Here is a 12,419-nt window from a genome sequence, read left to right as displayed (position 1 = left end):
TTACTTATTTTTATCATTTTCTTAGTGTCTGACTGCTTCCCGCTACTCTCCCAGCCTCCCAGCTGGGAGAGTATTTGAGCATGGGCAGGGCCACACCTGAATGAAGCAGATCTGTAGGTGTGGATGTGGAGATATCTCTGATGTGTATTATCAACTGAAAGTGGGAGGGACAACTTCTATATAAACAAAAATGTGCACATAAGTACATATGTGCTGATATAGGCAGACTTTTATTTCCAGAAGAAACTGAAGAAAATGTTAACATTCAGATGGGGAAGAGTGACTCTGGGGAAGGGAATTTCTTGATAAAGGCCTGTGGTTCTCGGTTGTCAAAGTAAGGTATCTTGGTAATGGGATTATTAGTCCCTTTGGAACTATTATGCCCCTGTAGTTAAAATTGAGCTCATAAATATTACATTTACAGAAAATGTACAGATTATGAGAATGAAAAATGAACAGATATTTGTGAGACGTATCTAAGAGTGAGGAAGAAGTTTCTCTTATTCTTTCTCTATTGGAGAATGAGAAATAGCCTTAGAAAATGGCAACTATTGAATCAGTGTGGGAAGGGAAATCAACTTTGGGTATAGATAAAGTGGTAGAGGTCATCTATAGAACAATCTTAATTTTGAAAGCAAGTAGGTTATGAGGCAAACACAGGCTTTCTTAATTTCTTGAAAATAGTGCATATTTTTTAAAGAAATAAAGTCATGATTTTTGTGCTTTATATTTGCAGGTTACTAAAATAGGTGATGTAGAAGAAATAGAACTCATACCTACTTTGGAATGGCTTTTAGAAAGAAAATGTTACCATTTATTACAGCAATTCAAGATATTTTCTAATTTTCGGTGAGAGAAAAGAAAATGAAACCAATTATTTTTAGTATGGTCCTGTGGAAATAGTGACTGGCTGGTTGATGTGTGGGTTCTACTACATAATGACATTTTTATGGGGAATATTAGAGAAAATGGGGTATTCGATAGAAGTTTTTTAGGCAAGATAGAGGTGTAGGAAGATCCTGAACTGCCTCCCTCCCACAGACACAACAGACCCACAGCTGTATGTGCAATAATTTCCTCTGGAAGAGTTCTGAGAACTAGACAGACAGTATCTCCACAACAGAGGATAAAGGCAACGTGGAGATAGGTAGAGGAAAGAGAGACTGGTGCTCATCAAAAACCCCACCCCTGGTGCAGCAACCCACAATCAGGAAGGATCTTAAAAATTTGGAAACTACCTGAGGAGTAAAGAAAGATGCTCACATCAGGCACCCCAGTCCTTGGGTTCTGCACCAAAGAGAGGAGCCACCAAAATGGAAAACAATGGGAATTATGTCCAGGAAATCCACAGAACCTAGGCAATGGAGAACCTGCTCATAAAGGGTTTGTATGCACACTCAGCTCACCCTGGGACCCAGAGCAAAAGCTGCACCTTGAAAAGTGGCTGGGCCACGTGTAAAGAAGACCCACTTAATATTTTTAAAGTGAATGCCAGAGAAGCAGGAACATTTTGGGACTCTTTCTGGGATAGAAGTACTAGCAGGGTCTGTTTTTGCAATCCCATTCTCCCTTGACAGTCACTGTTTTGGCAGTCTTCCTATAACCTGAGCACACCCCAACCCCCCATACCACAGGTGCACCACAGCCATCTGAGCAGGCCTCCCATCCATCCCTAGCCATAGCTGTAACCCCACCCCAGCTTGCCAGGTGAGTGCCCTGCCCCTCCAGTGCTACGTCTGTGACCTCACCACAGCCAGCAGGTGTGCATAGCCCACATTTAGCACTCCACTTGAGCACCTGGCACCAATGGCCAGAGGGGACTTTGCTTCTCAGCCTCACAGATCCCCTGCACGAGGCTACTACTTCAAGTTTGGGAAAGGTAGCTGTTTTGCCTAATACATAGGAAAAAAAAAAACACAGAAAATCAGGCAAAATGTGACAGAAGAATATCTTCAAATGGAAGAAGAAGACAAAATCCCAGAAAAAGACCTTAATGAAATGGCAATAAGTATATTACCTGATAAATAGTTCAAAGTAATGGTCAGAAAGATGCTTTCCAGACTTGGGGGAATGAACACAGTAAGATGAACACATCTTACTGGATGTAAGAACACATGGATGAACACAGTAAGAACTGCAGCAAAGAGAAAATACCAAATGGAAGTCTCAGAGCTGAAGTAGAATAAGTTAATTTAGAAATACACTAAAGGGGTTCAACAGCAGACTGGATGAATCAGAAGAGTGGGTCAGATAGTGAGCTAGACTACAAAACAATGGAATTCACCTGGACAGAGCAGCAAAAAGAAAAGAGGTGTTTTTTGTTTTTTGGTTTTTTTTTAAATGGAGATAACGTAAGTGACCTGGAACAATTTCAGGTGGAGTAACATTCTCATTATAGGAGTCACAGAAGAAGAGGGGACAGAAAAATATATTTGAATGGCTGAAAATTTCCTTAACCTGGGGGAAGTAAACAGACATCTATATCTAGGAAGTCCAGAGAATATAAAATAAGAAGAACCCAAAGAGATTCACACCAAAATATAGTATACTTAAAATGTCAAAAGTTAAAGATAGAGAATCATAGAAGCAATGAGAGAGAAATAACTTGTTACATACAAGATAAACCCATAGGCTATCAGCATATTTCTCATCAGAAACTTTGCAAGGCAGAAGGGAGAGGCAGAACATATTCATAGTACTAAATGAAAAAATAAAAACCTGCAACCAAGAATACTCTACCCAGTAAGGTTATAATTCAGAATTGAAGGAGATGAAGAGTTTCCATATAGCAAAAGTAAGGGACTTCATTACTGCTAAACTAGCCTTATGAGAAACTCTAAGGGGGATTCTTTAAGCTGAAAAGAAATGGTACTAATTAATGACAAGACAACATATGAAAGTGAAAATCTCACTGGAAAAGGTAAATATATAGTGAAGGTAGTGAATTAATCTTTTATAATCATTTATAAAGCTAACAGGTCAAAAGACCAATGTAGTAAAATTAAGACTACAATACTAAGTTAATAGATATACACAGAACCTTACATTCAAAAGCAGCAGAATACATTTCTTCTCACATGCACAGGGTACTCTCTCCAGGATAAATAACATGTTAGGCCACAAAAAAGTCTCAACAAATTTAACAATATTGAAATCAAGCATGTTTTTCAACCATGATAGTATGAAACTAGAAATTAATTATAAGAAGAAAACCAAGAAAGCCATAAAAACAAGGAGCTTAAGCAACAAGCTACTGAATAACAAAAAGGTCATTGAAGAAAGCAAAGGAGAAATAAAAAAAAATACCTTGAGACAAATGAAAACAAATGTGACATAGCAAAATTGTATAGGGTGTAGCAAAAGCAGTTATAAGAGCGAAGTTCATAACCATACAGGCCTACCTTAAGAAATAAGAAAAATCCTACCAGGTGGTGGGTATTAGAGAGGGCACGGATTGCATGGAGCACTGGGTGTGGTGCAAAAACAATGAATACTGTTAGGCTGAAAAGAAAAAAAAAAAAAAAGAAATAAGAAAAATCCCAAACAGCTTAACTTTATACCCAAAGGGACTGGAAAAGAAAAGCAAGTTCTACTAACCCAAAGTTAGTAGAAGGAAGGAAATAATAACGATCAGAGTGGAAATAAGTGAAATAGAGACTAAAAAGACAATAGCAAAGATTGGTGAAATGAAGAGCTGATTCCGTGAAAAGATAAAATTGACACATGTTTAGGTAGACTCACCAAGAAAAAAAGAGAAAGGGCTCAAATAAAATCAGAATGAAAGAAGTTACAGCTGATACAATAGAAATATGAAGGACCATGACAGTCACTATGAACAATTATGCACAAGCAAACCGAACAACTTATAAGAAATGGATAGATTCCTAGAAACATTCAACCTACCAAGACTGAATCATGAAGAAATAGAAAATTTAGATAGTAATGAGATTGAATCAGTGATCCAAAACTTAGCAACAAGGTCTAGAATCTGTTGGATTCATTGGTGAATTTTACTAAACCTTCAAAGTGTATTTAATACCCATTATTCTCAAACTCTTCCCCCGCCCAAAAAAAAGGAAGAGGAAGGAATGCTTCCAAAGTCATTTTATGAGGCCAGCATTACCCCAATACAAAAACCAGAGGACAATACACAAAGAACATTACAGGCCAATTTCCTTGACGAACTTATATGCAGAAATGCTCAACAAAATGTTAGCAAATCAGATTATAAAATACACAAAAAGGATCATCCACCATGGTCAAATGGCATTTATTTCAGGGATGGCAAGATAGTTCAGCATCTACAAAATAATGTGATACACTGTGATATACTACATTAAAAAAATTGAAGATAAAAATCATGGTTATCTCAATAGAGGCAGAAAGAGAATCTGAAAAATTCATTCATGTATGATAATGCTCTGCAAAGTGTGTATAGAGGGTGAATACCTTACCATAATAAAAGCCATATATGACAAACCCACAGCTAAAATAATATTCAACCATGAAAAGCTAAAATCTTGTTCTCTAAAATTAGGAACAAGACAAGGATGACTACATTCCCCAGTTTTATTCAATATAGTATTGGAAGTCTTAGCCGCAGCAGTTAGTCAAGAAAAAGAAAAGGCATCCAGATTGGAAAGGAAGAAGTAAAACTGTTTTTTAAAGATGGCATTATACTCTGTGTTAAAGAACAGAGCTGTAGGTATTGCAATCTCAGATTTTAAGACATGCTACAAAGCTCTAGTAATCAGAGTATGGCACTGGCACAAAAACAGACACATAGATCAAAGGAACAGAATAGAGTGCTCAGAAATAAACCCATGGTTGTACAGTTAATTAATCTATGACAAAGGAGGGAAGAATATGCAATGGTAAAAAAAAAAAGTCTCTTCAATGTTGGGAAAACTGGACAGCACCATTCAAAAGAAGGAAACTGTGCTACTTTCTTATACCAAACAGAATAAACTCAAAATGGGTTAAAGACTTGAATGTATGACCTGAAATCATAAAACACCCAGAAGAAAAGTAGGTCATAAACTCCTTGACATTGGTGACATTTTCTTGGATCTGACTTAAAGGCAAAGGGGTCAAAAAGAAAAATAAGCCAATGGAACAACGTCTAACTGAAAAGCTTCTGAACAGTGAAGGAAGCCCATCAGTAGAATTAAAAGGCAAACTACTGACCAGGATGAGATATTTGCAAATCATATATATAATGAATTGATATCCCCAAAAAAGGGAATTCATACAACTTGATGACAAAAATAATCACTTAAAAATGAGCAGAAGGGGCAACTGGGTGGCTCAGTCAGTTGTGTATCCGGCTCTTCCTTTTGGCTCAGGTCATGATCTGTGGGTTCTGGGATCAAGCCCTGGATTGGGCTTCATGCTCAGTGGGGAGTCTGCTTGAGATTCTCTCTCTCCCTCTGTCCCTCCTGCTTGTGTATGTTCCCTCTCTCTCTCTCTCTCAAATGAATGAATCTTTTTTAAAAAAATGGGAAGAGAATCTGAATAGACATTTTCCCAGGATCTACCTATGGTTGCCAAACAGACACATGAAAAGATGCTTAACATCACTAATCATCAGGGAAATGCAGAGCAAAACAAAATAAGGTATTCCTTCCTACCTATCAGAATGACTGTCATTAAGATTTGATGTGGAGAAAGGGGACTCTTGTGTACTGTTTGTGGGAATGTAAATTGGTGTGGCCACTATGGAAACAGTATGGAGACTCCCGAAAATACTAAAATTAGATCTACCATATGATCTAGCGAGTTCCCTTCTGGATATCTATTCAGAGAAAACAAAAAGACTGAGTTGAAAAGATACATGCACTCCTTTGTTTATTGCAGCACTATTTACAATAGCTAAAATAAAGAAGGAACCACAGTTCATTGATGGATGAATGGATAAAGAAGATGTGATACATACATGCAATGGAGTAGTACTCAGGGGCACCTGGGTGGCTCAGTCATTTAGCGTCTGCTTTCAGGTCAGGTCATGATCCCAGGATGGGATGGAGCTCCGCATCGGGGTCCCTGTTGGGGAGAAGCTCCTGCTTCTCCCTCTGCCACACCCTGCTTGTGTTTCCTCTCTTGCTATCTCTCTCTGTCAAATCAATAACATCCTTAAAAAAAAATGGAGTAGTACCCAGCCATTAAAAAAAAAAAGAAAGAAAGAAAGCTTGTCTTTTGTGCCATGCTAAGTGAAATGAGAAAGAGGCAGATACCACATCATTTCACTTATATGTAGAACCTAAAAAACAAAAAAATCTACACTCAGAGATATAGAGGATAGAGTTGTAGGTTGCCAGAAAAGAGAGGTGTTGGAAGGGGGATGAAGCGAGTGAAGAAAACTGGAAGGTAAAGATTTCCAGTTGTAAAGTAGACCTTGAGGATGTAATGTACACTCAGTAACATCATGTTAACTCTGTATCGTGACAGACCTTAACTAACTGCTCCTCGGTTCACAGTGTATACACTGATGTCAGATTACTGTGTTGTATACCTGAAACTAATATATTAATATTGTATGGCAATTATACCTGAGTAAAAAAATTTTTTAGATTAAGTTTTGCAAACTTTAGCTCGTTTGCTAAGTTAAACGAGCAAACTTAGATTAAGTTTGCTCGTTTAAATATTAGAACTCCTCATCTTCTTGGATAAATATTATAAGAAAATTATTTTTTATGATTGAATTTAAATTAACTATAATGACCTTAATTTAATTGGCCTTTTGTTTTTCATGCATTTATTCATTAAACATATTTATTTATTTTAAAAATATTTTGTGTATTATTTGACAGCACTAGTGGGGGAGGCAGAGGCAGAGGAAGAAGCAGACTCCCTGCTGAGTGGGGAGCCTGATGTGGGGCTCGATCCCAGAACCCTGAGATCATGACCTCAGCAGAAGGCAGACACAACCTATTGAGTCACCATACACCCCTAAACAAATATTTATTGAGAGCTTGCTAAGAATCTTTGTTCCAGATGCTGGGGACACTCTATTGAACAAAACAAATGATTGTCCTGATCTCAAATAACTTCTAGTAGGAGACATATAGACATATAGATACGTAAAACATCAGGTAGAGAAGGAATGTTATAATGGAAAATAAATCAGAGAATTAGGGAGCTGGACAGCTTGTTGATTCAAAGTCATCATTTAAAATTTTACCTAGTTTTAAGTGACGGGAAATGACAGCAGGATTCCTGGGACTGCTGATCCCTCACACAGAAGTCCCAGACTTATTCTTTTAGTGTTTGTGTCTAGTGTTTTCCTTTGTGTGTAACTGACACGTGATGTTACATCAGTTTCTGGTGTACAGCAGAGTACTTCTGGGTCTCTGGGTGCTCTGCGCTCCCCACAAGGGCGGCTGCCATGTGTCTCTACAGCGCCATTACACTATCTTCCTGCTTCTGTGTCTGTGTTTCCTTGTGGTCTGCTGCTATCTGCTGGAGGCTAGGAAAAGACAGTAGTAGTATTTTAAATGGTTACATTTAATATGATAAACGGTTGAAGATCTTTTTTTAAGAGAAGTGAATGGATTTGTGGCAGAGAAGGTCCTCACAGAGCAGACACTTGCTGGTACTACTTTTGTCCCACTGTTATGGGCCCTGATGAGATGTAATCATGTAGAAAATGTACAAAGTCTGTGTTCCTGTAGAACTTCCAATTCTAATGCAGGGAGATCGATAATAAGTAAGTAATATGATTATTTCAGCTAGGGATGAGGGCCAGAAAGATAATAAAGTGGAGAGATGAAGCAGAGATGTGTATGTGTTGCTGCTTTAGAAAGGATGGCACAGATATGTGCTGTGGAATCCAAGGCCTGAATGCTGAGAATAGTCTCAATACAGCTAAGGTGAGAAGCTCCAGGGCAGATCCAAGGTGAGTGTGTATTCAAGGCTAGACGTGGTGTGGCTGAAACACTGGAGAAGGGTGGGAGGTGAGGGAGCCGGTCCTGTATGGACTGAGCCAAAGCATGTGGCAGTGGAGATGGGGCGCGGAGACACAGTTCCAAGCAGTACCTCTTCGAGAACGTGTGTGACAGCCGTGTCTCCGTCAGCCTGGCAGCAGCTCACGACAGTAGGAAAGTACTGTTCTCTGAATCTGTTTATTTAAACTGTCAGTGTTGGGCTTTCCACTGTTGTCCTTGCCTGTGATCAATCCTTGGGGTCCACTCCACTCTGAGTGATTTTAGTTGATCAAACTTTTGAAACACAGTTGAAACCAGGATGAGTCATCTTTTTATATGACATTTGGCATCAGTCATTCCATGGTCAAAATGATTAATTTTCTTAGAAAAGTATAAATTAAAGTTTAGTTGCGTTGAAACTGATAAATTCATCTTATTTGTTTTTTATATATTTTTAAAGATTTTATTTATTTGACAGCATGAACAGGGGTAAGAGGCAAAGGAAGAGGGAGATGCAGGCTCCCCACTGAGCAGGGAGCCCGGCATGGGATCATGACCTGAACCCAAGGCAGAAGCTTAACCAGCTGAGCCACGCAGGCGTCCCCTTCATTTGATTTTTGATTTTTTTTTAATATTTTATTTATTTATTTACTTATTTATTTTTATTTGACAGGGAGAGAGAGAGAAAGGTCACAAACCGGCAGAGAGAGGGGGAGCCAGATGTGAGGCTCGATCCCAGGACCCTGGGATCATGACCTGAGCTGAAGGCAGAGGATTAACCCACTGAGCCACCCAGGCGTCCCATTTTTATTATCTTTTGTAAAGTTTCTTATGACTAACATTGTAGCAAGTAATGGTCTAAACAGAAAATAAGGTCAGTCTGCAGTGCCGGTGGCTTCTGCTGGCTGTGCGGTCGCTTGCGGTGTATGCCGTGCAGGGTGACTCAAGCAGCAGCACCAGCTTCTTAACCTTGGGGCCCTGCCTGGAGGTGTCCCTTCTGTGGCCTGTTGTGGACACGCCTCACACTATCAGTTGGGGGATTCATCTGGGATTCTTTCCAGGGACCTTCTGGAGTCCTGAGGTTCCATGACTAGAGAAAAGTGAGATAGGAATTTAGCTGGAATGCCTGTTGGGAGCATGACTTAAGGTCAAGGTGCTAAATCAGAGGCATTTCTGATTTCTGAGGCCTCAGGTGTGCCTGTTTGTGTGACAGCAGCGGGTTCTTTCAGAATTCCTTCTGGCTTCTGGAGTCTCAGTCAGCAGTGAGATGGGCTGGTTGGCTTCTTGGGCAGTACAGACCCCACCAGTTCCTCTTGCTGCATAAGGAATCTCACTTTGGCAAACTAGCATCACCATTAAATTCCTTCTCAGATAGCTTCTTTGAGTTTTTTAAATTATAAATACATCTTTTCAAAAACAAGTATCAAATGACAAACACTAGCTGATTTTTTTAACACATTAGTATGCAACAATTTCTTATCAATGTACTTTTTCCTTATCACTGGAAATTCAATTGACTCTTGAAATATGAGTCTCTTAAATATAGTAAGCTAATAAGTGTATAGAGAGAAGAATATGTTTAGTCAATTTGTTTTAGCATGAGCAAGGAGAAGGGATAGAAGGACAGAGGGAGAGGGAGGGAGAATCTCGAGCTGACTCTCCATGGAGCACAGAGTTGACTGTGGGGCTCCATTCCATGACCCCAAAATCGTGACCTGAGCTGAAATCAAGAGTCAGACACTTAGCTGACAGAGTCATCCTGGCGCCTCCAAGAAGAATATATTTTATAGTGTTTATATTTATTGGGATATTGTAACTAAATTGTGTGTCTATGAGAATTATAGCGACTTTTGCTCTATATTCTGTTGACAGTTTGGGAGAGAAGTGATATGATCTAGTATGTACTTTAGGTGAGATTTAGGGTGAATGAAACATGTTCTAGGGAATCTAGCATTCTTAAGATGTTATTAAATGTATTCTACCTAAATACATAATTTATGAGTGTGAAATATAGGAAATGTTTTTCTTTTCAGAGTCAATAAATCATTTGTTACCTGGAAATTGAATGTTAGAAGAATTAAGACAGAGAAGAGCAGGTAAGCTTTTTTTTTTTTGAAGATTTTATTTATTTGACAGAGAGAAAGAGAGATCACAAGTAGGCAGAGAGGCAGGCAGAGAGAGAGGGGGAAGCTCAGAGAGCTTCCTGAGCAGAGATCCTGATGTAGGGCTCGATCCTGAGATCATTACTGAGCTGAAGGCAGAGTCTCAACCCGCTGAGCCACCCAGGTGACCCGAACAGGTAAGTTTTGATAAGCAACGTAACTCTAAAAATTTTATTTAAACAGATAATATGGAAGCAGGTATCAGTCATTTTTCACTCAGTGATTGGAAAAGTCACTTTATGATGATTAAATTTAACCATTTATGGGGGCACCTAGGTGGCTCAGTCAGGTAAGCATCTGCCTTCAGCTCAGGTCATGATCCCAGGGTCCTGGGATTGAGCCCCGCATCAGGCTCCCTGCTCAGCAGAGAGCCTGCTGCCCCCTGTGCTTGTGCCCTCGCTTTCTCTGACAAAATCTTTAAAAAAATTTTAAACCTTTATGATTAAATTTAACCTATCTTATTTTTAAACGCTATTCATATATAAACACAATAATAAACACTATATTTCCTGGTATGAGGAAAATCATACCTGTGATTTCTGTCTGTGGTATGAGGAAATCACAGCACTATAAAGCACTTAGGATAACTTCCTCTGGTCACTTGATGTAACTTTCTGCCTCCAGAAGGAGAGTGACTGCATCAAACCAGTGAGACGGCTGTTAGTCCTAGTTTGCAGGAGGAGCTCCAGCAGCCACATTCTGTGCTGAACTTTGTACTTTGCAGTAACACTGACTGAATGCAGTTGTGAGAAACAACACAGAGATGATCCAGAGATCTTCTGTTGCCCCCGTGGTGACGCCTTACAGACCTGCTGTAGGATAGTTGTATGACAACCAGGGCAGAATCCACATACAGCAGACCTCCGGCATGGCAGGAGCCCTCCTGTTGCCCTTCCCATCCCCCTCACCCCTCCTGAGCCTGGGGCCAGCACGGCTCTGGTCTTCGTGTCTGTGGTTTCGTCTTTTCAGGAATAGTCAGGTACAGTCTGCAGACTGTGGGAGGGGAGCTCTGTCCAGGCCGCTGCCTCTGGCATGGTTCCTTTGCTGCCAGAGAGCAGTCTACGGGGACGTGCTGCCGGGTGGTCATTCCCTTGTTGAAGAACACCTGCTGCTTCACAGTTCTTGTCTCTGTGAGAGACAGCTGCCGCAGCTTTCATAGAACGGTCTTTATGTGAACAGAAGTCTCCCGCCAGTGCCATCCTGGCTTACACAGTAATTGCATATTTAGGTTTTTTTTCAGAAATGATTGTACCATTTTTCATCCCCACCGGCGACATCCGAGGGCCTCAGCTTCTCTACATCAGTGCCACCATTTGGAATTGTCACTGGTTTTCACGTAGACATTCCCGTGGCTATGTGGTAGGATCTTGCTGTGGGTTGGTACTTTTTTTTAAAAATTGATATATTAGACCATGTACATTCAGTTGAATTATTTTTATGTTAGGGCTTAAGTTTGCCCATTCATTTTTTGGTCTCAAATTTTTTGGTCTCAATTTCTTCCCCGTACTTTCTGTTTCTTCTTCCTGTGGATTATTTGAATATTTCTTAGAATTCTTTTTGGATTTTTTCTATAGTATTTTTTAATGTATCTTTTTGTGTGGCTTTTTAGTGGTTGCATTATATATACATAACACAATTTACTAGTGTTACCATTTTATTAGTTCATGTGAACTGTAGAAACCTTAGCTTTATGTCCCTTTACCCTCCCCTATTTACAGTATAATTGTCTTAAATATTTCCTCTTTATGCATTAGGCACTATATCAGAAGAGTTAGCGTTTTTGCTTCCATCATCAAATATAAGTTGTAAAACTCAAGGATAGTCTACGTATTTTTGTATTTGTTTTATTTTCTTAAGATTTATTTATTTTAGAGAGAGAGAACACAAGTGGGGTAGGGGTAGGGGGAGGGGGGAAGAAGACTGCTGAGTGCAAAGCCCGTTGGGGGACTCGATCTCACAACCCTGAGATCATGACCTGAGCTGAAATCAAGAGTTGGACGCTTAACCGACTGAGCCAGGCGCCCCTACCTTTTTAAAATTTATCCAGTTTGGTTTGTTTATCATGTTCTTCATTCCTTCTCAGTGTTTTGGGGTTCCTTCTATTATTTTGCCATTTAATTTCTGTTTAGAAAGCTTCCTGTAGCCATTCTTGTAGGGCAGGTCTGCTGGCAGCAAATTGTCTTGCTTCTCCTTCACCTGAGAATGTCTTGATCTCTCCCTCAGTGAAGACTGTTACTGCTGAATACCGGACTCTTGAGTCTGGACTCTGAGTTGGATGTTCTTTGCTTTCAGCACCGGAGAAAAGCACACCCCTTTCTTGTGGCTTCCAGGGTCA

At 39.7% G+C, this 12,419-nt stretch overlaps 1 protein-coding gene across 1 annotated transcript in view; it reads left to right on the top strand.

Moving 5' to 3' along the window:
* Nucleotides 1-12,419, top strand: part of DNAH14 (dynein axonemal heavy chain 14) — a 161,325-nt gene that overhangs the window by 128,488 nt on the left and 20,418 nt on the right. The window contains exons 7-8 of the mRNA XM_044267422.1: nucleotides 737-849; nucleotides 9,956-10,018. Coding sequence (XP_044123357.1) covers nucleotides 737-849; nucleotides 9,956-10,018 — 176 coding nt within the window. The remainder of the gene's footprint in view (nucleotides 1-736; nucleotides 850-9,955; nucleotides 10,019-12,419) is intronic.

Source organism: Neovison vison, chromosome 10, assembly GCF_020171115.1.
Source record: "Neovison vison isolate M4711 chromosome 10, ASM_NN_V1, whole genome shotgun sequence".
Lineage (NCBI taxonomy): Eukaryota > Metazoa > Chordata > Mammalia > Carnivora > Mustelidae > Neogale > Neogale vison.
Note: the sequence above shows the minus strand (reverse complement) of the source record. Positions and strands in the feature narration are given on the sequence as shown.